At 40.0% G+C, this 26,060-nt stretch overlaps 2 protein-coding genes across 2 annotated transcripts; both read right to left on the reverse strand.

Annotated features, from left to right (window-relative positions):
- Nucleotides 1-6,064: 6,064 nt before the first annotated feature.
- Nucleotides 6,065-14,359, reverse strand: gpr174 (G protein-coupled receptor 174). The gene is made up of 2 exons (XM_056768927.1): nucleotides 14,145-14,359; nucleotides 6,065-7,685 (listed from the first exon to the last, which is right to left on the reverse strand). The coding sequence occupies exon 2, from the start codon at nucleotides 7,466-7,468 to the stop codon at nucleotides 6,467-6,469; it is 1,002 nt and encodes a 333-aa protein (XP_056624905.1). The 5' UTR covers nucleotides 7,469-7,685; nucleotides 14,145-14,359; the 3' UTR covers nucleotides 6,065-6,466.
- Nucleotides 14,360-21,313: 6,954 nt separating this feature from the next.
- Nucleotides 21,314-24,904, reverse strand: p2ry10 (P2Y receptor family member 10). Its single transcript, XM_056768928.1, has 3 exons — nucleotides 24,770-24,904; nucleotides 23,419-23,637; nucleotides 21,314-22,862 (listed from the first exon to the last, which is right to left on the reverse strand). Exons 2-3 carry the CDS (start codon nucleotides 23,595-23,597, stop codon nucleotides 22,034-22,036), a joined length of 1,008 nt encoding a protein of 335 aa, XP_056624906.1. The 5' UTR covers nucleotides 23,598-23,637; nucleotides 24,770-24,904; the 3' UTR covers nucleotides 21,314-22,033.
- Nucleotides 24,905-26,060: the final 1,156 nt, after the last annotated feature.

The following is a 26,060-nucleotide window of genomic DNA, read 5'->3' on the forward strand; positions in this document are numbered from 1 at the left end:
ACTGAATTTTATATCAGCCAGTTAGTGACTCATCCCTCTCCTATTCTTGTGATGTACAGACGCAAACCCAAACATCAGTCAACCCTCTCTCACTTCTGCCCACGTCTGCAATGAAACCCGAAAGCTAATCCTTTGCTCACTCGTTACTGAATCTGTATGATTTCTTTACATTTCTCGACCACAAAAATAACTATGTTGACTATAAATATATGGACTGTGTTACTGCGATGATAAAACATGTATCTGATGAAAATAATTAGGCATAATTATAAAGTTTCAAAAATTACAAAACAAAGCTGATTGGCAATCTACTTATAAACTCAAAGCAGCGTCTCAGACATTTAAAACGATTAAAACAGGCGCTATGAATGTCAATTTGTTAGTTTCCAGAAATAACACCGACGTCATTACGCATGCCGTGTATGGTGGACTCGCGCTCAGTCTAATACATGTCCTGCGCTGATCTCTCAAATGAATGCTTCAGACGTCATGCAGAACGACGTCAATGACCAAAACAACCAAAACATTTATTTTTTCAAAAACACAAAATCGAACTTAATTTAAAGTAATAACGCGCGCACACACACTGAGTACAATTTAACCTGTCCATCATTAAAACCCTTTAACAGGCAAAAATATATATATTTGGTAACTTAAAGGGATAATTCCTCCAAAAATTTAAATTCTGACATCTTTAACTCACGCTCATGTAATTTCATACCTGTAAATATTACTTTGTTCCTATAAACAAAAAGAAATATATTTTGAAGAATGTTAGTAGTTGTAAATGTTAGACCATCATAGTAGGAAGAATTAAATGGTAGTCAAAGGTGCCCGCAAACTATTTGTTTTCCTAAATTCTTCAACATCTTTATGTGTTCAACGGAACAGATATACAATATTTTTTTCCTATTATGGTAGTGGATGATGTCCCTGAAATGAAAACTGCTAACATTCTTCAAAATATCTTTCATTGGAACAAAAAAGGTATATAGGTTTGAAACAACCTGCTTGTGAGTAAATGATTTTTAATCTGTTACAGTCCCGTCTGCCTCCCTATGTTGTCTTTGGCCAGTTTTCACCACAGGACTACATAACCCATCAGGCATTGTACCAGTCAGCCATTTTGTGTTAATCTGGCACATGTTTCTCATCCAGTCATTATCCGGACTCTATATAAACACACCTCTGTCCTTGTCCCATTGTGAGGTCAAATTGTCGTTTCCTCGTCACTCGTTCAGACACGTTCATTGCCAGTTTATCTTGCTAATGCGCTTGCTTATTTACTTGTTTATCCGTGGGTGTGCTTTTTTATTATCTTGTTTACCTGTGGATCTACTTGCTTATTTACCCATTTACCTGTGGATGTATCGTCCAGTTTACCTGTGGATTATTTGCCTGTTTACCTGATGATTATTTGCCTGTTTACCTGCTGATTACTCACCTGTTTACCTGCTGATTACTCACCTGTTTACCATGTGGATTACTCACCAGTTGTTTGTTGCCTGTTCCCTGTGTTCTCACCATTAAAGTGAGTAAAAGTAAAGGATTTTCTTAACCGGGTACTTCAGGCTGTGGGGCGTTAATCCAGCGTCGGGGGGATGATGGGAATGGGCATATTAATCGTCCAGCTCCAGTCGGTAATGGCAGGCTGTTCCATCTTACCTGATCTCATCAACTCCCCGAGCCTCCATGCCGTCGCTCTCCCGAGCCTGCACACCACTCCTTTATGAGCCTGAATGCTGGTGCTCTCCTGAGCCTGCTCTCAGCACCTCTCCCTAGGCTGCACGCCGGCACTCTCACGAGCCAGCGTTACGCCGCTCGACCATGCCTGCAAACTGCCGCTTTCCTAAGTCTGCCCTCAAGCTTTTTACTGAGCCGGTACGTCGCAGCTTTCCCAATCCTGCATGCAGCAGCTCCCCCAAGCCAACACGCTGCAAAGTTTTCTCATCTTTCACGTCGCGGCGCCCCCAAATCTGCTCATCGCTGCATTCGCAACCTGCATCCCTGCCGTAGAGCTCCAAACTGGCGCCCCAGAATCTCTGCTGATGAACACCACGGCCTCTCCTCTCTCATGTCCCACAGCATCTCCACTCATGGTCCCACTGGCTCCTCTGCCTCCTCGCCGACAAGCTACTCTGCCTCTTCGCCAATAAGCTGCATGGCCTTCCCGCTCCTGAGCTCCCCTTGGTGGATCAGTTACTCAGGGAGTTTGACCCCCTGTATTATGCAGAGCTTGTCACAGACTGCAAGTCTTTATTTGAGTTTTTTCCGAGCCGTCTCCAGAGCTATGCCCCGAACCCTCTCCTGAAAGCACACAGGGCATTTCCAAATGGAAGTGAGCATCCCTTTGCCCTACTCCCAATTGTTATTTTACAGAGGATTATTCTTATCCTTAAAGTGTGTCCCTTATCAAAATCGTCTTAAAAAAAAACACAATCATTTTTATCAGCTCATTCGCTATTAACCCTCAGGTTGTAAGCATTACTAGCCTTTACTTATTGAATACTGCCTTTCTTACAGCCTACTGTTCTCAACTTTTACATAACTAATGGCTTATGTTTCAGACGTGTGTACCTCTAAGTGCAGATGAGGACACGTTCGAGCTTAAGTCGGTGCAGTCCGAACTGGAGGCCGTGGAGAAGCTGATCCAGGATCTACTAGAGAGGCAGATACGGCTGCGAAGCGTAAAACACTTATTGTTTTAATCAAACATTATACTGAAAGGCAGGGCTTCCGACTTCCGAATTACACTTGTTTAGACAAAGTCGGCCCAAGTACCCAAACAACCTTGTAGCCAATCAGCAGTAAGGTGCACAGTGCACAGGAAGGACATTAATCGAGCCGATCGCTGATGAAAGTGACAGACAGGGGTAGGTGTCTGTCTGTTTTGATGAGTTGAACATCAACAACGGCTGTGAGAATTCACATATTCACAATTCAAGGAGTCAGTCTAACCAATATAGATGTTATATCTCAATGTGACGATGTCACCATTCACCATCTTATAACTTGTACACTATGCAGTGCGGAAGTCAACCGTATAACTCGCCATCGATAGGGTACAACAATTACCTGAACTACTAAAGAGAGATCTGCACATATCTTGCCAGAATTTAACCACTTGCTAACCTTACTAATAAATACGAAATCGCTCGATGATATGACAAGCGACATGTGCATGATGTTCTCTAACACATTAGAAACCATCGCAAATATAAGGTCAAAAGAGGTTGAAGAGAAAAGCATAGCACCATGGTAGATTACCACCACTCATGCCCTAAAAAGAGAAACACATAAACTTGAGCATAAATGGAAACTAACTCAATTAGAGGTCTTCGGAATTGCGTGGAAATAGGAATGCAAACCATTATAAAAAGGCATTTAAAACTGTAAAAGGTTAAGCACCTCCGGAATCTCATAGAAACTAACAAATACAATTCAAGGTTTTTATTTAGAAGAGTGGCCAAATTACCATATAATCAGATATCTGGATACTCCACCAAACCTTGGTGGCAACGAATTCTTGAAATTCTTTACAGAGAAAATAAAAAAAATAAGACAGAAAAATAGTAGAAGTCCAACCTCCAAGCCTGTCCTATGAAATAGCATCAACTATCAAGAAAATCTTCAACGTTTTTCACCCATAGGACAGGGAGATTTAACTTAACTAATTACACTATGTTTATTAGACCCTGTACCCACCAAACTACTAAGAGTTTCTTGATGATCCGGGACAGTATTTTAAAGTAAAAACTGACACACGACTAAGGAGACTCAATAGCAGGGGTTTAGAATATGTATTTATTGAGACTAAACAATGGGTAAATAATCACAAGAGTTCAGGGATACGTTGAACTCGTCCAATCCACGGGGAAATGCTCAACCCGGAAGAATCCAGTCTTATCCGTAGGTGCGGAAGAAGCCTCGGGGGGGAAGGCTTTGCTGTGAAGTCTCGGTGCAGGGAGGAAGTCAGTAGCGCCAGCGGGAACTGCAGGGAACAGAGCGCTGATGAACAAGGTAAGCAAGAATCCTACTACTAGAAGAGTGTGGACGAGATAAGGCAAGAATTGCCAAAAGCTATGACAATAACCAAATACTAGAACAATACTAGGACTAAGGAACAGACTAGACGCGCTAGTCTGTGGCAGTCAGTGCAGGCTATGAACTAAGCAATGGTCTGACACAAGACGAGGAAACAAGAGGGATTAAATAGGAAAACCTAATGGGAAGCAAATGAGGCAACTGGGGAAAGCCATTAACCTAATCGCCGGTGATGATCTACAGGTGGAAAGTGTGATGAGAAACCGGTGAGGGGAAAGCCTGATGGGGAAACACAAGGGCGGGTTATGACGTAGACACCGAGCGGTATCAAAACAAACAGTCGCATGCGCTCGACACACAACAAACACACCTCCGTGTCAGACAAAGAAATGCCGTTTCCGGGGTCACGACAGTACCCCCCCAAAAAGCGTCACCTGACGCTTAGGGAGGGGGCTCACCTCGTCTCCGGTGGAATTCCACGATCAGCGACCTGTCCAGAACGTCACGAGACGGCACCCAGCTCCTCTCCTCTGTGCCATAACCTTTCCAGTCCACCAAGTACTGAAAACCCCGGCCAGGCCGCCGCATATCCACCAGTTTTCTGACGGTGTATGTAGGAACACCATCCACAAGGCGTGGGGGGGGGAAGGGCGACTGCTGGCCGGGTTGAGGTCGGAAGTAATGGCTGGCTTAACCCTGGAAACATGAAAAACAGGGTGAACTCAACCAAGACTAGGGGGAAGCTTGAGCCGGACGGCCACTGGATTAACCATTTTAGTGATGCGGAATGGCCCAATGAACCTGGGTGCCAGCTTGCGAGAAGGTACCCGAAGGGGAAGGTCCTTGGTGGAGAGCCAAACCCGCTGACCACATATATAGACAGGAGGGGAAGACCGGTGGCGATCGGCCGCTGCCTTGGTCCTTTGTGAGGTTTAGGCCAGAACCTCTTTGGCTCTCGCCCAGGTGCGACGACACCGCTGGACGTATGCTAATGCATAAGGGACTGCAGTGTCGGGTTCCTGTGAGGGAAACAGGGGAGGTTGATAACCCATCAAACATTGAAATGGGGACATACCTGAGGCGGAAACAGGGAGGGAATTGTGGGCGTACTCGACCCATAAGAGATGCTAGCTCCAGGAGCTGGGATTCTGAAACGTCAGACAGCGGAGTCTCCGTTCGAGATCCTGGTTGGCTCGCTCGCATTGTCCATTGGTCTGGGGGTGAAATCCTGAAGACAGACTCACAGAGGCCCCGATCTGTCTACAGAACTCTTTCCAGAACCGGGAGGTGAACTGAGGACCCCTATCGGACACGACGTCAACCGGAAGACCGTGGAGACGGAAGACGTGGTCCACCATCAGCTGAGACATCTCCCGGGCGGATTGAAGCTTGGGTAAGGGAACAAAATGAACCGCCTTAAAGAAGCGGTTCTCTTTTTTGTAGTTTTTATCTGTCTGTATAAATAATTCATACTATAATGACAGCAGCGATATCATGATGAATATATCAATAAACTAAATTGATAGATGTGGTCATTTTAACAGCTTTCAATCTGAACCCGCTGCTGCTACCGTTGCGCCTGTCGCTTACGCTTGACATGGTGTTAGTTATTGCATAGTTCTGCAGGAGACACAAAGCATTTAGAAAAAAAAACAATATTTAAAAAATAAGTGACGGTGGTAAATGACATTTCTTATTTTTCTGGTCAGTACTTCTAACTTGGGTTGTTTCGGATACAGTGATACAGGTCACTTTAAAAATAGGGTGTAAACGGGTCTTCAAAAAATTCTTATATAGTCACAAAAAGTAATAGAGCATCACAATGTGAAGTGTACACAGGGCCTTAGCAACTTGGAATTGCCCAGTTGCACTCATTATTTAAGATAATCCCAATGTGAAAGCCAGCCTACCAAAATTACATTAACATAAAAGTAACATTTTATTGTAGTCTCGCAAGTGAGAAAAAAAAAACCGACCAGAAGCTTTTCTATGACTGATAGTATTTTATTGGTGGCTTCGATTCACTCCTGATCAAACTCATTTTACGCATATTTGGCAGCTGTATTATTGTCATGTCAAAGTCTAGACCTTAAATATACTATGACCCCATTTTTTAAGAGAAAATAAAACATGGTTTTATATTCAGAACAACATGGTCATTTCAAAGCCATACCAAAAATGTGTGAGGATTACATGTCAAAGCCCTAAAACAGACAATGAATCGTCATAATTACAATTATTTATTAGACAATTAATCGTGGGCAAAATATTACAATCGTGACAGCACTAAATTCACATTCTCAGATTATTTCATGTTCATACCACTCTACATGAGTTCAGTGCTGTTATAAATGATAAGGTTTATTGTCCATGATCCAAAAACAATATCCCAATGCTTTTTCCTGCCATCCCCATTTTCTTTTTACTTTTCTGGATTGGACTCTAATGCCTTACTTGTTGTGCAAGATAGCCTGCGATTGAGAAGAATATTGTCTTGCAGTTCTGACCGTGACAGACGACGCTTGAACTCGTCGGTGGTGAAATAGTACATCACTGGGTCCAGGCAACAGTTCAAGCTGGCCAGACACAATGTGATAGGATGAGCATGGAGAACTGCACTCCTGAATGCACAAGTAACGTTCAAATTTGATTTGGCCAAGAAGTCCAAAGGGAAAGTTATGTGATATGGCACAAAACAGATCAGAAATACACTGGCACAGCTCAGCACCATCTTGAGAGCCTTGCGCTTCTCCCCGGCATCGTAAGGTATGCAGATTTTCTCACGTAAACTCATTGCAGTTAGCCATGTGCATGTGACCACGACAGCTAGTGGGAACAGAAAACCAGTGATTTCTGCAACTGTAACAAGGGTCACTCCTACCAACTTGCTTAGTTGCATCATGGGAAGCTCGGAGAAACAGTGTTGTGGAGTGGAAGGGTTTTTTCTTAGCAGAGGAAAGGGCAAGCATCCTACACACACTACGAACCAGCCGGCGACACACCAGCTGCGGTCCTGGAATCTCTTCGTGACGTCACAGCGTAGTGGCTGGATAATAAGTCGACAACGTCTCATACTGATACAGGCCAGGAAGTAGATGCTGGCATACATGTTGACATATTTCAAATAGAAGCAGATCATGCAAGCAATCTGACCAAAGGGCCATGATTTGTTTAGATAGTAGTAAATGCGCAGAGGAAGTGACAAAACCTGAAGCAAATCAGCAATGGCCAGGTTGATCATGAATATTACAGCCTTCTTTGTGTCCTTTACATATGCATAAAAAATCCAGAGCGCTAGAACATTACCTATCAGCCCAGGAACAAGAATCACTGTGTAGAAGATTGCATAGATTTGATGCTGATATTGTTGAATTGATGTATTGTTGTCTTCGACAGTCTTGTTGCAGATGTGGCTGGCATTCATTGTGTCTATATTTTAAAATCCTATAACTTCCTTAAATTAACAAACTTTTTTCAGTTGATCTACCTAATTTTACCTTGGCATAGTGCTATAGTTTGCTTGGAAACTCCTCGGAATCCAAGAATCAAAACCAGCATTTGCGTTCCCCTGTTATGGCAGTAACGTACATGTGTTTAAGTTCTCTGTTAGCAAGAGGGTTGTAGATCTAGCGTGTCCAGCTCTGAAAGATAGAATATAAAGTTTCTGGTTAGACACAGTCAATTAAAAGCTTTTTTCCCTTTCTACAAACTGTCACTTACATTTTTGCATAATTTGACTACTCCTGTATACAGTTAGAGAAATAAGTAATTGATCCACTGCTGATTTTGTAAGTTTGCCTGCTTACAACGAAATAAAGGGTCTATCATTTTTATGGTGGGTTTATTAAAAAACTGCTCTATAAAGGTTATAATTTGATATGGATTTCAGTTAGTGAATTAAGTATTTGATCCCCTACCAACTTGCAAGAATTCTGGCTCCACAGAATGGTTATGTGCCTATATGGACCACAGATTAGTCCTGTCACTTTAAGAAAGTACTCCTAAATCAGCTTGTTATGTATATAAAAGATGCCTGCCAACAGAATCTGTTTCTTGCATTCAACCTCTCCACCACCATGGTCAAGACCAAGTAGGTTTCAAAGGATGTCATGGACAAAATTGTAGACCTGTACAAAACTTGAATAGGCTGCAGACAGAAGCTTGGTGAGAAGGAGACAACTGTGGGTGCGATTATTTGGAAATAGAAGAAATACAAAATAACTATCAAATGCCCTTGGTCTGGAGCTCCCTGCAAGATTTCCCGAATGGAGTAAAGATGATCATGAGAAAGGTTAAAGCCAAATCAGCCCAGAACTACATGGAAGAATCCTGTTAATAATTTCAAGACAGTTGGGACCACAGTTAGCAAGCAAACCATTGGTAACACGCTATGCCACAAAATATTGAAATCCTGACACACCCGCAAGGTCCTCCTACCCAAGAAGACCCGTGTGGCTCGTCTGATTCAGAAAAGGCTTTTGCAAAAGTAGTGGCACAGCATTGAGACCAAAATTGACTCATGTTTTTGGAGGGAGAGAAATGCTGACTCTGACCCCGAGAACACCATCACTACAGAGAAGAACAGTGTTGGAAACATTCTGCTTTAGGGCTTTTTAATACTGCTACGGTCACAGGTTGACTTCACCGCATTGAGGGGCTGAGGGACGGGCCAGTGTACCATAAATTTTGGTCGAGGACCTCCTCCCCTTAACTAGATCACTGAAGATGGTTCGTGGATGTGCCTATAAAATGACAAAAACCAAAAACATATTGCCAAGACAACCAAAGAGTGGCTTAAGGAGAAGCACATTAAAAGTCCTAGCCAGTCTCTAGACCCTAGTCCTATAGAAAATCTGTTAAGGAGGATAAAACTGACAGCCAAGAAACCTTAAAGATTGACAGAGGAGTGAACAAAAATGTATCCTGACACCAGTGGCGGCTGCTGATCTTTTAAAGAGTGGAAGCTCATTTTCGGCCTAAATCATAAAAAATTTCCATTTATTTATATGTAAATTCTGCCCTGCGTTCCTTTTCAAGAAAATGCTCTGTAACCCTGTCGTACCAACTAGGCGTATAGCAAACAAGCTAAAAAAAACCCAAGAAATACGTTTTTATAAGCTGTCGACCCCAAAAAAAGAGCGTTTTAAATCCACTTTTAATAAAAGTGGATTTAAAAGAGATGACAGACCCTCCAATCATCACGCAGATGCTCGGAGTCCGGGCCAGCCCACTCCTCCATTCATCCCAGAGACGCTGAGCATCCGTGGGCGGGACATAATCGCAGCATTATCCAATGACCGTCTTGTTTCTAAGTACTGAAAAAAACTGTTTAAAGCAGTGCACTGTACGCTACGGGAATGAATGAGAATTGTTTTCGTTCGAGATGAACGTTTTTAACGCATTTTTAGTCAATAAAATGTTAACATAATAGTACATATATTTGACCATTCATTTTTTTACAATTATAGGGGAGGCTGAGCTTCCCTTGCAGTCTTAAAGAAATCGCGTCTGCCTGATACATGTCCAAACCCGGTGACCAACTGCCAGAAATAACTGACCTCTGTGTTTGCCAACAAGGGTTTCAAAGTTATGTTTTGCTCGGGGATCAAATACTTATTTGACTGACGGAAATGCAAATCTATTTATAAACCTTATATAAACTTTTTTTTACCAATTTTTTATATTCTGTCTCTATCAGCTAAAATAAACCCACCATAAAAAATATAGACCCTTCATTACTTTATAAGCAGGCAAAGTTACAAAATCAGAAGGGGATCATATAATTATTTTCCTCACTGTAGGTCTAAGGGAACAAGAATGAATTATAAGTGTTATATTAAATTCTTTGCAATCTTTTAGATATTAAAGCTCTTTGAAAATTTAAGATATATTCTTTCTATTTTATTTTGCTTCATTATTAAGGGGATAACGATAGAGATTTAAAAATTAAAGATTCAGCTTGAATTGGATTATTTATAATAATAACTAACCACTGAAATAAAATGATTAATATAGTTACAGTGGTGTGAAAAAGGGTTGGCCCCCTTCCTGGTGTCGTATATTTTTGCATGTTTGTCAAACATTAATGTTTAAGATCATCAAACTAGTTTTAATATTAATCAAAGATAACACAAGTAAACACAACATGAAGTTTTTAAATGAAGGTTTTTATTATTAAGGGAAAACAAAACCCAAAACAACATGGACCTGGGTGAATTTTTTTTGCCCCCTAAACCTAATAACTGGTTGGGCCACCTTTAGCAGCAACAACTGCAATCAAGCGTTTGCTGTAACTTGTAATGAGTCTTTCTCATTGCTGTGGAGGAATTTTTCGTCCACTCATCTTTTCAGATTTTTAGAATTCAGACACATTGGAGGATTTTCGAGCATGATCCGCCTTTTTAATGTCATGCCACAGCATCTCCATAGGATTCAGGTCAGGACTTTGACTAGGCAACTCCAAAGTCTTCATTTTGTTTTTCTTCAGCCATTCAGAGGTGGTTTTGCTGGTGTGTTTTGGATCATTGTCTTGATGCAGAGTTCACTATAGCTTGAGGTCACGAACAGATGGCCGGATTCTCCTTCTGGATTTTTTGGTAAACATTAGAATTCATGGTACCATTTATTACAGCAAGTCTTCCAGGTCCTGAAGCAGCAAAACAAAAAAGTTCAACTTTTGTCTCGTCAGTCCATAGAGTATTTTTCCAAAATTCTTGGTGATCATCAAGATGTTTTTTGGCAAAACTATCAAAAAATACAAATCACCTAACCCCAGTTTTATCGTCGCTTCACTGGGTACCCATTAGATATTGTATTGATTTTAAAGTTCTTTTAATGACTTACAAAGCCTTAAACGGTTTAGCCCCTACCTACTTAACAGAGCTTCTATCACATGACAACCCATCATGCTCTCTAAGATCTCAAAACTCAGGACTTTTGATAACACCTAGAATAACTAAATCCGCCAAAGGGGGTCAAGCTTTCTCATACGTAGCACCTAAACACTGGAATAGCCTGCATGGTACTATGCGAGGGTCAGACACACTCTTCCAATTTAAATCTAGTTTAAAGAGACATCTTTTCTGCCAAGCTTTCGATAATGAATTGTTAATGAACATTATACTGTTTGGGCTTGTTTTGTGGTCAATGTCGAACAACAGAGGAATAAAGCTACATTATGCCATTACTATTTTTCCCTGGTTGTTCCTCTGTTTTCTGGTGACGATCGCAAAGTTGGACCGGGTTGGACCCGCATGGTTTCGGCGAGTGGGACTTCCTGGGATGCTGGCTCCCTCTTCTTCGTGGATGTTTGCTCAGTGTCTTTTGGTAGGGTCACTGAGTGCAGCTAAGACACGTCAGAGGGGATCTGGTGCTCCCAGCTGAGCCTGGTTTCTCTCTAGACCTCTAGATTTTTTTCACCATTAATCAATCATTGGAGTTTGGGTTCCTTGCCACAGCAGGGCAGTGTTGGCATGCTCACCAGGAGACTGCATTTATTTATATAATTATTTATGTATTAGATATTATTTAATAGAATGATCTTGCTTGTTCTATAAACAGAATGCACTGTGCTGTGTTTTACCTTTCTGTCTTTCTTTCTTTTTTTCTCCTGCAAAGCTGCTTTGGAACAATGCACATTCTGAAAAGTGCTTTATAAATAAACTTGAATTGAATTGATAGATCTCAATTACTTTCTTTCTTATTTGTTTCTGAATTTCTTTGGATCTCGGCATGATGTCTAGCTTTTGAGGATCTTTTGGTCTACTTCAATTTGTCAGGCAGGTCCAATTTAAGTGATTTCATGATTGTGAACAGGTGTGGCAGTAATCCGATCTGAGTGTGGCTAGAGAAATTGAACTCAGTTGTGGCAAACCACAGTTAAGTTAGGTTTTAAAAGGGGGAGAACACTTTTTCACACAGGGGCATGTAGTTTGGGATTTTGTTTTCCCTTTATAATAAAAACCTTCATTAAAAAACTGCATGTTGTGTTTACTTGCGTTTTCATTTGTTTGCTTGTCTGAAACATTAAAGTGTGACAAACATGAAACAAAATATGAAATCAGGAAGGGGGCCAACACTTTTTCACACCACTAAATAGACTCAATATGTATAGGGTTGGGTACTGAACTCTGTGCGACCAAATTACTATGGTTCTACTGAGTACTGAATCACATTAAATTAATGGGTGCCAAATTTGGGTCCCTAAAAACGCATCTGGGAGTTGCACAAAATTAGAGTACGGGATGTTGAAAGAGAGTAAGGGATGAGGAAGAGAGAGAGAACATTTTACCTTATGCAAAGCGAAAGTAAAAACTCCTAATGAAGCAGACTGTCCTGATGAATGTAAAATATGTAAATAAACACTCCATTTTTTTCTGATTTTTTTTGTTATTACACAGAGAGTAGAGTACAGAAAAAGGTACCAGTGTTCTGACATCTTGTGCTACAATTAGAATGTGCTACCCTCCCACTGACTTTTAGATTGGGAGAGAGGTTAGTCTTGTATGTTTTGAATGGGAGGTAGCTCAAATTGAGCAGGTAGCACAGATTATCAGAACACCGACACAGAATTAACGGTACCCAACCATACTGTCTGTAATTCATGCTTTAAACAAACATACAGTCTGTCCCTACAATGTGTCTTTTTCTACTTTTAACTTTTTTAAATGTTGTGCACTTCACTTTACTGTTCTTAATTAATTTCAACGACAATAATTTCCATTGTTAAAGTGACATTTAGCTCTGCTCCTGTTTTGTCTGTTCCGGATCCTGATCTTCAGTGCAATGTTGAGGTTGACGCATTGGATGTCAGAGTTGGTGCAATCTGCTCAACCCCTGCACTTTCTTCTCCCATTGACTCAGCCCTGCTGAGCATAACTACAACCACGGCAACAGGGAGCTGTTGGTTGTGAAGTTGGCTTTGGGTAATGGCAACACTGGTTTGAGGGATCAGCGCGGCCCTTCTTGGTCTTCACTAACCATAAGAACCTTGAGTATGTACATTCGGCCAAGAGGTTGAGCTTCCGTCATCCAAGCTGGGCACTCTTTATCGTCCGTTCCGGCATTGATCGAGTAACACCAAGCGTGATGCTCTCCCCCATGTGTTCAAGGCGCCAGAGGAGGGGATGGTGGTCAGGGCGATCTCCTGGGGCATCAGACGACTGGTAGAGAAGGTTGGCCACGGGGTGCAAGTGCCAACAGAGGTTTCGGCGGATAGATTGATTGTGCCGGGCAGATTAAAGGCCTGTGTGTGGGCACTTGTCAGAAAATTTTGTGTTGGCCTGCCCCACCAGCGCTCAAACCAAGCCCAGTAATTATCCCACTGCTGGTATCCTTCTTCCTCTTCCCATCCCATCCCACCCTCGGTCACATATAGCCCTTGATTTCTTCACTGGGCTTCCCATTTTTAATATTATTAAAAATGACGTTCAAATTTATCAAAATATCGAGTCACTTCACGAAATGTCAACATGTTGCCAGGAGCCGCTTTTTCGAATTAGGTGCTTTAGGAAATCTTAGAATGGCTGACCCCATATACTCCCATTATATTAAGCAGAGAGGGCTGCGGATTTATCAAACAATCTTCTTTATGGTAAAATGTCACCTACATCTCAGATGGCCTGAGGGTGAGTAAATAAACAGCAATTTTTGCAATTTTAAGTGTCTTATACATGTATGGGCACATTATAACACAACAAAGACACAGAAAAACACGTGTTCGCGCCAGATGACCCCTTAAATACTTGATAATCAATTGTTGTTGAACTTTTTTGCTTAAAGAATTAGACATGTTATTATTCATTCACCCATTATTATTAACCCTTCTGACAATGATGTTTAGATTGTGATAAGAAACAGAAAAGAAAATTCATGTGATGTATGCTTATATACTATAGTGGGGAATAAGACAACTAAATTAGTTTACTGCTGCCTGCAGATCCAAATGGGTGCAGCCCCGTCAGTCAGCACTTTATCTTCACATTTATCACACTGCTCAACATTTAATCACGTTTACAATAGGTTAGAAAAAAACAGTACAAGCGGTTATAATCATATGGTCCAAATGGTCTAAACCACATTCAATAACAAGAGTCTCTTACCTTGTATTTCTATGTAAATGGTTGGCAGGAACACACAAACCCACAGACATGATCTTAAGTCATGTGCTAAATTATTTTGGCAAACAGACTTCCCATTTCTCTCCATGTGGAAAACCGCTCCCTTATTCAACACATTGCCTGCAAATAGTTTTTTTCTGTTAATTTCAAGCTGTTTTATCAAACATATTGTTTCCGTGTATGCTCACACACGCTGGTTTATCATGACTGTAGTTTCCTGTGGGGGAGTGAACAACATTTCACAGTTTTTTTTATTCCTACTTCTGCTATTTCACACAGTGCTACTCATGTATTCCATAGAAAGGTTGCTTGTACTTTGGCGAGCTTTCAAAGGATCTATGAACACATTTTAACAAGAAACTTTCTTGAAAAGCAATACACATTAAATGTTTCATTATAAAAAGAAAGATACTCATCTGTATAAAATAATACAGGTTAGATATTTTTTTAAGTCTGATTTCTGCATAATTATCAGTGCAAGATTGTTTGTAAATCACCATCATGTGTATTTTCCAATGCAGTTTTTTCACATGAAGTGTACTAGTGATTGAGCTCCCATAAGTTATAACACTGCAGTATTTTTAAGCGGAAAGAAATTAAATGTACAGGTGTTTGACAACGAACACTGGTGTGTACATGGAATTAACATGGCAACTTCATGATTTGAAGGCTGAGTAACTGGTCTAATCCAAAAATTATAGCCTGAATTTACTCTTGTTGCATCTGCCAGTACAGTTAATGCAGTAAATGTGGCATGACTTCCAGTGTACAGTTCCTCTCATTGATGTTATGAATAATAATGTAGTTTGGTAACTAGTCACTGTATTTAGGAATTGCAATTGCAGCATTCACACTATCAATGTTTAGGTTTGACAACCGTATTTACTTACAGGTGCAAATCTCTAAATGTGGTATTCAGACATCAGCTTACATTATGAGCAGCCACACTCAAGCCTGTACTCTAGCTGCATGTAATGCCTTTAACCACAGTGATAAGCGTAAATATAAAATGCGTTTGTCAAAAAAAGACTTCACATTGTACAAAAGCAGTAGAAGTTTTCAGAGAAGAATTTACAACAGGGTTATAATATAGCATAAAGGACGGTATTCATGTTTTTTGATGGCAACTTGCAGTAAGTCTCACTCATTACATAGATCCTGCAAGATAATGGTTCATGACCAACATGGCTGCGCTAGAACAAACATAGTACAACTAGATCTTATATTAAACAGAACAAAACACAAAGGTTATAAAGAGTCCAGGGAATGATGATCAGGTGCGGGTAAAATCATGATGACAAGCTAGTGCCTGTGATTGTCAAAAGTCTGGTGAAAGGCAACGAGTGAACCGGGGGGGGGGGGGAGACGATGTTGAGGGTATGGCTGACAACTGAGGAGAGCTTGTTACAGCGGTGCTGCTTCCATCTGCTAGTTAACAATTAAAGTGCAGACACCCATTTCTGAAAACATAATTATATTAAAGGGGTAATATAAAACCCAAATATGAAAATTCTTTGTGAATTACGGTCCGTTTATCTTCTGGTAAAAAAAATTATAATTGAGAATTCAGCTTGAATTTTCTTTTTTAACTTAACGCAAGAACACTGATCGCCCAACTAAAAACACCACATGACGTCTTCGGTTGTCCCTTGTAGCTTGTTCCGTGAATGAAGAGGTCTAAATGTTTATTTGTTGAGATTCGTAGGTGTATTCATACCTGGCAACTCCAGGACTGGCCTGTTCTCGAAGGTGTGAAGAACGAGCGTCTGACAGGCAGGCTACAGTATAGGGAGGGATGAGCTCAGCTTAAATGCCCCGTTTGGTCCCTGTTTTCAAAGCTTTGATTGTGTTTTGGGGTGTTGAACAATGGATGTTCATGTTTCTAGTTAAAATAAAACGTTATTGTAGTAGAGTAGGCAGGGCGAGACCGTGGTTCGAGTCCGGTGAGTAATTGTGAATTAGCGCCAGCTGTGCGCACACCGGGCTCGAATCACATAGGAGATAGGGAATATATAAAAGGAACGAGCGACCGGACCGTCGAAGAGAGAGGACCGGGCCCGAACTTGTGTTATGTTTGTATTTGTATTTATATTTATGTTTTGTTCGCCAGTGGTCGTCCGTGAGGGGCCGCCGGCTGTTATATTACTTTATTAAATGTTTTGAATGTCTTCCGGTTCCCGACTCCTTTCTTCCCTATCTTGAATTGTATTACAGTTATATTTCACATATTTCAAATCTATCGTCCACCGCTGTCTCTCTTCTCACAAAGTCCTGCCTTCAGAAACGCTCTGATTGGTGAAGCTGACCAGGTCTGCTGTTATTGGTTCCCCGCTTAGAGTGTGTCTGTAAAGATGTCCCACCAATACCATAATCGCGAGTTCCGCTCCTTAAACTGTTGTGATTAGTCGGTCCCCTTCTCAGTGCATGTGAATTCATAAGCTTTAGCTTTTAGCAATAAACAGTACCAATGGCATAAACTTTACTTCATAAGTTAAAAACATGCGGATCGATCAAAGTGTAACCCATTAGCGCGTAACTCAGTCAAATATATACAACCTCTGATTACCGAACACTACTCCAGCGGCTCTTACTCTTCTCTAAGGAAGACTTCGCCCATTTTGTGGCGTATTTCTGTGGGCTGAGGTTATTAAAAGCACTCGGAATGGTGACATCATGTACCCGGGAAGTAGAGGGCTGAAGTCCGATCCATCCATTCTCTGTAGTCCTTGAAAAGCGAATTCTGTTAAAGACATAATCTCACTTGGCACTGAACTTTGAGCTTTATCATGTCGCAGGTATTGTCTATATTCCAACAGCAACACTCCACACTCACTGAAGGTTTAAAAATGGGATTACGTCGAACATGTTTCCTACTTAGGCGCATGTCATGTTGCACAAGGAAAGAAACCACTTGTGAGTTTACAACAGATGATTCTTCCGGCTGCCAAATATCATGTTTGAGCAGGACTATATGCAGGCTAGAACAACTAAAACATTGACGTGCTTATACTCATGCAATAAATTTAACCATCCTGATTTCCTACATTCTGCATGTCTTACGAAGAGAAAACAAATGAGCTTCTGCTCCCCTCCCCATATGCAAAATATGAGGTAGATCGCTTACACACGTGCTTTGGATGACATCAAGGCAAGCAATATGGCGAAAAGCGCAATTATGTTTGTTAAGCTTTGCGCAACCAAATCCATACACTAATTGAAATAAATATCACCTTAATGCCTTGTTCATAAATACTAATTAAATGGAAAAGACAAAAAACATAGATGGAACAATATATGCTGACCATTTGGGGTATGAAATGTTGGCCATTGATGATTAATCATGTGCATGCATATTACTAACAGACCTTAAACACAGATATAGGAAAAAACTTGCATTCAGAGTACTTGTATATGACATACAGGTATATTAAGATCAGCAACCAGGTGTTATTACGTTGTGAGTAACCTCATTGTCTTACAAATGCGAACTGAACTGACCGAGACAGACACTGCTATAACTTTCTTTCGTGGAATGACTAATCTTTACAGAAATTATGTTGATCACAAGTCTTCTGAACCGGTGGGCGCGATGCGTTTTACCACTAACATTACGAAATAACACCTGTCTTTTGACTATGTTTCAGGTTTAGCCGCGAATATGTAAACAACAGCCGCTAACATGGTAAACACATTATTAAAGAAAGGCAATTTGTAATCCTTACTTCTTCCGGAGTTGAAGCTTGATCCCGAACATCTGGTACTGATCCACTCTTGAGAATATTTATTTTCTTTTAACACTACAAGACACAACTTGGAGACAATCAACAGGAGACCAATGAACAAAACAACTAAAAGAGACTACAAAACAGACTCTTAAAAAAAAGTCTGGGTTAAACAACCCAATTTGGGTTAGTTTGGTAACATATCCATATTTGACCCAGCGTTGGGTTACCAAAATAACCCAAATTGGGTTGTTTTAACCATTTCAACCAGTTGGGTTAAATCTTTGACCCAACATGCAGGGTTGTTTTATTTAAATCAAGTATTGAATAAAGTGGCACAAGTAAATACATAAATTGTTCCACAACGTTCCACTTCAAAAACTTTTTACAAAATACAGTAAACAAAGTGTCACGAGTAAAATGTTTTAGGGCAATTCCAACGTTATGGATGTGACATAAAAACATTGAGAGAATGTATTTGTTACCAATATACTGAACCATTTATTTATATTTTACTAAAGCCTTGTTGATAAAACTGAACTTATATTATAAAATATCAGTCTATGCAGAAGTTTTCTATTTTAAAAAAGGAAATAAACAAGTGTTATGGATGTGAAAAATTAATATCATATTTGGGAGGCAACAAACTTTGTAGGATTTCTGTGAACTAAAATGTGGAAACCAAAAGCAATAATATCTTGAAGACCTCACACGGGTATTTGAATCACCAAATGTTGATAAGGGTAAACCTTTGGTAAAAATATTTTTTTTCATGGAATTGGTTGACATTTGCAAGAAATGTATCAGTCTGAGAACTTTTCTCTTCATATAAACTCACAAAACATTTGTTAGTTCAAAGCATTAGTTTCATTTGGTTCCACTGCTGCTTAACCTGACATATCCACGGAGCAGTCTTACTGAAGAGGATTCTTTTCCTGGGAGTTTGTAGACAACAGTATGATGTGCACTTTGGGAATTGTATGTCCAGCAGGAGGGTTTCTTTATCAATTTGTTCATCTATAAAGAGAAAAAGAGACAAGAAAGAGACAAGAGAAGAATGTAAGGAAACTGGCCAAACCCAGAGCACAATGGGTTATAATTAATATATAAAGAAGTACATTAGTATTTTACCAAAATAAAGTTTACCTTTAAGCTTGGTATCAGGACTTCCGAGTTCCAGTCTTCTTTCTCCTGAATAGAATGATCCATAATCATTAGCTGCCTGTTATTCTGCACCCTGTCAGGGGGGAACAAAGAAGAGTGCCAAAGGCTTTAAGTACTAGGGCTCTAGATCAGAAAGTGAAATACACTCTTAAAACTTACACAACTCTTGACTAATTGGACACACTCGTGGATACAAAAAGACCAACGTTTGTTTGTTTCATATACCCAAAATTAATTATATCGCATGGTTAACCACTAACGTTATAAGAGCCTGCAGTTATTCTCGAAGCACTGGCCGAGATAAAGCTGCTCTCAGCGGAGCCACGACCGCTGGAGCCTGAAGCTCACACCTCCGACAGCGTCTTAACAAATTCTCAATGAGGCGTTATGTTTATATATAAATCACGTATTTGTTGACCAAAACACATAACGGAATTGTTGACCGAAACGGATAACGTTACAGACCATCGTTAGCTATCCAAAGCTAATGAAGCTAGATTGTAACGTTACTTTTCAAACCTAATGCGAACAGCCGAATTTTGCATACTTTTGCATTTTTTGATGTACAGTAACGTTAATAGTTTTATAGATCAAAAACTCTCAAACATACCTTTTTTTCTCCGAATAACAGCTGTCCTCGCTTGTCCCTGAGCTGGATCAAAATGCCCGCGAAGGAAGAGTATGTCTGAGGCATCGAGGAGTGGGAAGGGTTTATTCTCTCAACTGTCGTTCAATTGGACCCGACTGGTTACCCAGCGTTTGGGTTACTCAAAAACGACCCAACACTGAGAAAATAACCAAAAAAACGACCCAACACTGAGAAAATAACCCAACAAAACGACCCACCACTGAGAAAATAACCCAACAAAATGACCCAACACTGAGAAAATAACCCAACAAAACGACCCAACACTGAGAAAATAACCCAACAAAACGACCCAACACTGAGAAAATAACCCAACAAAACGACCCAACACTGAGAAAATAACCCAACAAAACGACCCAACACTGAGAAAATAACCCAACAAAACGACCCAACACTGAGAAAATAACCCAACAAAACGACCCAACACTGAACAAATAACCCAACAAAATGACCCAACAGGCTCAACCCAGCTGTTGGGTTAAAAAAATAACCCTGCATTTTTTAGAGTGCATGACAGCTCACAGGAAACTCAAAAGTACAAACTAATTGTGAACATGGAACACATGCTGCTGCCACATTTCTTTCCTCTGGCGATGTTGCCACACCGTAAATGTGTTTGTTGGGTTTGGCGTCAGATGATTGCAAAATATTAGGAAGTAGCAGGTTGTTTGCGCTTGACATCACATCACTGTATTTTTGTCGTGCAGGAAGTCCATAGAACCCAGAAGGTGTTTTTGTCATGCAAAATTTCAGAGCAAAAGGGCAAGTATTGACAAATAAAATGCAGGAACAAGTGACTTGTAAACCTGTGCCTATTGGATAATGCTGTTGTGTGCAGTGACCATTTTATCCAAGCTTATACAACTTACATATGCTAATATGCTATATGCTATGTTTTTTTATTTGTTGTAGTTTGTACTTCTGTAACTAAACGAAAATTTTGAACTACAAAGTTTTTGCAGGGTACACACTTTTTGCTGTGTTGTGTTTAATGGTGTTGAGTCTGTAGACTTGGCAAAGTAGGTGCTCATATCTACTGCCTCAAACAGGCAAGTATTTAAATGCAGTAGAAAAATCACTCTTCATCATAACATAAGGATCATGTACAACATATGTTCTGATCTTCTGTTTATACCTTTCACTAATAATATTGTTCAAACAAGTACAGTGCTGACTTTCCTCCATCTGGTCCATTCTGCTTTTCTCTTCCTGCTCCCTGCATTTTGCACGTCATCAGCACTACATGATCGAAAATAACCTTTTGTGCAGCGTGGTTTGCAGTCATTTTCATGCACTGCATCCTAAGCGACTGAGCATCACAGGTGACATGAGGTACAAATAGCTGTTCCATTCACACACCAGGGCGGTTCAGCTGTGAATCTGTTTATAGAATGCAGTTGTTGGTCCCGCAAATAACCAAACTGCATATGAGCGCAACCATAATAAAGACTCAAATACAATCTGGTGTTGTGTGAACGTGGCTAATATAATGTAATTTTCTACACTTGGACGTAACATTTGGCCACACTTTACAAAAAGATTCAATATTGTAAATGCAATAAAATAACAATGAACATAATACTATTCAAAGTAGGGAAGGAAGGAGGCGGGAACTGGCGAACATTAAACAAACCACTTTAATTAAAAATAAACAAACAAAAACAGGGAAGGAAAATGCCGGCAGCCACCTCACGGTTGACTGCCGCCCACAAGAACATAAATACAAACTAAACACATGTCCGGGCTCGGTCCTCTCTCCCCGGCAGTCCTGACGATTCGTCCTTTTATGCTCCCGAACTCCTCCGTGAGATATGAGGGACCAGTGTGCCCACAGCTGATTCCAACTATCAATCACGTTGATATCAGTCACGGCTCTCGTCATGGCTTCCTCACCACAATTAATAATATAAACAACAGCATATTTCTAAATTAACCAACCTATCCTCCAACCCAGTGGTTCTGAACCCTCGTCCTCGCCTCCCCCCCATGAATGCTTTAGATGTCTCCCTTTATATAACACGTGATTCTACCCCTCAGACCCTCTCTGAACGTTGGTTAGTGTGTGAATAATCTCCCTTATTAACACACTACCAGTTGATAATTTGAATTAGGTAGAGAACAAAGGGAGAGATTTAAAAAATTCTGGGAGGGGGGCCTGAGGACCAGGTTTGTGAACAACTTCTCCAACCCATACGACTGTAAAGGTTGTTTGTCTCTTCCCTGAAATGCTAAGGACTCCCATAGGAGCATTTACTAAGTGAGTTTTGCTGCCAGCAGAAAATGCTACTGAAACTACCACGTCAATGTTTTGTGGGGTTAATATACATGCTAGTCAATTCTCACTCCCTATAGGAAGATGTTCTTTCCATGCTCAAAAGACGGCCTCGAAGCACAGATATGTTCTGGCGGGAAATCTGCTTCCTGAACTCAGTTGTCAGGAAGTAATAAATGAGTGGGTTCAGGCAGCAGTTAAGACTCGCCATGCAAAGAGAAATGGGATGAAACCTTTTGACGGCCAAAGTAAATTCACAGTTTGTAATAAAGCACTGGGTTACCATCAGATAGAGCAGAAAGTTGATGTGGTAGGGGGCGAAACAGAAACAGAAGACTCCTGTGCAGACACCGACCATGTTCAAGGCCTTCTTATTGTCACATGTGGACTGCTGGCATGAGTAATTCTTTTTCAAAGAGCTCACTATGAAGTAGGTACAGAAGCCAATGATAATCAACGGGCCCACAAATCCCAAGAGTTCTCCAGCGACCATCATAGAAATGGCAGAGTAAAAACCCAGTTTGACCATTGGCAGGTCCTTGAAGCAGCTTTTGGGATTTTCTGAATTTCCCTTCCTCATTAAAATAAAAGGTGAACAGGAAATACTCACAATAACCCACACTACAATGCTGATGCAAACGTCATAGCGGCGCCTCCATTTCTTGGTCCAGAATGGGTGCAAGATAAAGGCACAGCGCTGGATGCTGATGCACACCAGAAAGGAAATGCTGGCGTACATGTTAAGATATTTCAGATAAAAACATAAGAGGCATAACTCCTTGCCAAAAGGCCAATCCTGTTGGATGTAGTAGTGAATCCGAAGAGGCAGAGATAAGACTTGAGCCAGGTCAGCCACTGCCAGATTAATCATGAAGATAATGGCTTTTGTCTTCTTGCTGCAAATAGAAGAGAATATGTGCCATTACAAAAAACTATAAAGAGATCCAACCTAGCTCTTGTAATGGATTTAAAAGCAGACACAGCTGACCAACTGTGAAATCTTCACAAGTTAACGAAACGTTTACAATTTGGTTACACTTCAGTATAGGGGGCAATTCTCACTATTGAATATTTTGATATTAGCATGCCTATTATTGGCATATTGGCTGTTTATTAGTACTTATAAAGCACATATTCTGCATGACCATACTCTACATCCCTGATCCTCCCCAATCCCTAAACCTAACAACTAACTTACTAACTATTATTAAGCCACAAATTAAGAGTTAATTGGGTAAAAAGTCATAGTCAATGGTTTGTTAATATCGAGAATTGCCCCCTATACTGAAATGTGACCTAGAATTTAATTAAATCTTCAATAGTTGACCTGCATTGACAGCAGAAGATTCTTTCAATTGACATGTGTGAGCCAAACTTACTACACATTTTGTACTGTTCCCAGTATCAATAGCATAATGTACAAGAATTCTTCAGTATAATCAAAGGGCTGACCTTATGAATCTGCACAGCACCCAAAGAGCTAAAGTGTTGCCCAGCAGGCCTGGGATGAAGATAATAAGGTAAAAGTAGGTGTAGAGCTGGTTCATAGCATCATCCCACTTAGCGGTGTTAGTGGAACAGGAGCAGTTCGAGATCTGATGTGATGCATTTATAGACATAGTGCTGTCCATAAATGCTGTCTCATTTATTTGACAAAGTGAGAAATTACATCTGTAGGGTAAAACAAACAAACAAACAAAAAACGTTTTATTGATAAAGTGCTTACTAATGTTTCCTGTGTGTAGTATATATTATTCTTTCATTTTAAGGTTCATAAATTTGACCATTTGAGGGTGCATTAAGTCTTCAAATACTTTTTGAGGACTCAGTATAGATGGTTTCATCAGACGTATACGCCTGGTCCAAAGTTAACTTCCGGTCTCTGTTTGGTTATCGGTCTAGTGTACAACAATATAACAATTTATTAAATATAAATTTATTTAATTTATATTTTATTTTATTGTATTGTATTTTAATTGTATCAAATTAAATCTACACTTATTCATTCTTTGCAGAGGTCCACCAGAAGTAAAGTGTGGGCCACATAATATAAGTTTATGCTGTTGCTGCTTTAACAGTTTATACATCTCTAATGAATTTACCAAAAGAACGTACTTGAAACTCAGCAACCAAACTATAGTTTTTTATAAAACGTTAACTCCCTTCCTGTACAAGCCTGACGGAAGTGTTTGTGGGGGTGACTACTATAGTTTAGTGTGTTACTTTACGGATATTTAGAACTAAAACATTTTTAAAAAGGTCTGTTGTGAATGAATCAAACAGCCCAGCACGTGGCTTTAAGTTTTTCTTACTGCTTCAAGTCATTAATGTTATTTCTTTACATATTCACATTTACCATAGCTATTATATCTCTTGAAATGTGGCTCTACTGCCTTAAACAGAAAGAATATTTTAAACAAACTGAGAAACTTTGGTTTCACACTTATGATTAACTCACCACTTTCGCTGGGAGACAGTTATAATGCAACCACTGTACTGTAAACACACTAAAATAATTTTACTTTACTAATAACAAAAAACCCTGTAAGTCCATGACTAAAACGACAGTACACACATGAACGTTTTTAAAGCTCGCCTGCATTATGTTTAAAATTTTAAGAAACACAAAATAGTTGCCGCAACTACAAGGTATATTCTCAGTTTTAACCATGAAAAAGTAAGGCTTCAATAAAAATTCTGCAATCAAGTTATTATTACAGGTTTGTCTCAAAGTGCATCTAAAAAATAAAAGATTAACCAATACACAATTTATTTTGTTGCTGAGTGATTCAGTTTTTCCTACCATCGGGTTGAGCTGTAGTCTGTATTCATGCTCTGCTTTTCCAGTTCAGTGGCTTGACAGAACGTACAGCAAGAGGAAGTTATCTGAATGCAGCGTGCCCAGTGATTTGTCATGTTTTTCATGAAAGTGAAACTGTTTCTTTAGCATGTCTAGTGTTTGAATGCCTGTCCATTGGTTGTTACTAAAGCTCAGTTTATACTCGTGTGTAGGACCTACGCCGTGGCCTACTCAGAGCTGCGTACCCTACACCATAGCCTGATCGCACCTCGCCAAAAATGTAACAACGTGTCAACTAAATGCGGACCCTACGCCAGGGATGGGCATAAATACATGTAAATGTATTTAAAATACAAATACAAAATACTGTGTGGAAAAGTGTATTTAAATACAAATACAAAATACTGTGTGGAAAAATGTATTTAAATACAAATACAGTATTTTGTATTTTGAAAATACACAAAATACATGTGAAATTGGTGATTCAGTACAGGTACCCCTATTAGGCTGAAATCTATCTGGGCCTATTCTAAATGCCAATAAGCACGATGTGCTTAACTGCTAAGAAACTTCGTTTTCATTTTATTTACCGCTTCCCTTCCCCTGCCCGATAGGAAATAAACTACAACTACAAAAAAAGAAACTTTATACATTTTTTTATTTTATTCTGTTTTATCATCATCATAACTTCGAACTCAGTAACAAAACTCAATAACAGTCAATTATATTTTAACATCCATCTATTTAGACATCCATCTATTCGATACCCTTTAGCACCACCAGCTTTTCAAAAAGATTGGGTTTAATGCGTCGTCTGTGTGGCCTATTGATTAAACCCGCAAAGGAAAACAAGCGCTCAACAGGAGCTGAAGAGGGAAGGATTGTGTTGAACCTCACAAACAGCTGTCTAATAAGTGGATACATGTTCAAGATGTCCATATCCTTCCTCTGATCTTCTAGGAAGTGCAATGTCTCCAGTTCAGCTTTGCTGTGTGTAGACTTGCCAGAGACCACAAGATCTTCGGTAAAGACAAAAAAGTCTTCCACTTCGTCATCAGCTGGTGTTGAAATGGACTCAATTTCAGTAACAAGCCCAAGGTCTGCTGCTGACTGGAGTATTAGTTCATGAATTCTTTTTTTTTTTTCTGACAATTGTTGGGGTAGCCAGCGCATTTTGAAGTAAGGATGGGTTACACTTGCCAGGATTGCCTCATTGACTTCTGGTTTAAGTTGTAGAAAGCTCCTGAATCTGCTTCTGAAACCATCCATAATGGCTTGCAAAAGGTGAGAACAG

Source organism: Triplophysa dalaica, chromosome 16 (assembly GCF_015846415.1).
Source record: "Triplophysa dalaica isolate WHDGS20190420 chromosome 16, ASM1584641v1, whole genome shotgun sequence".
Classification (NCBI taxonomy): domain Eukaryota; kingdom Metazoa; phylum Chordata; class Actinopteri; order Cypriniformes; family Nemacheilidae; genus Triplophysa; species Triplophysa dalaica.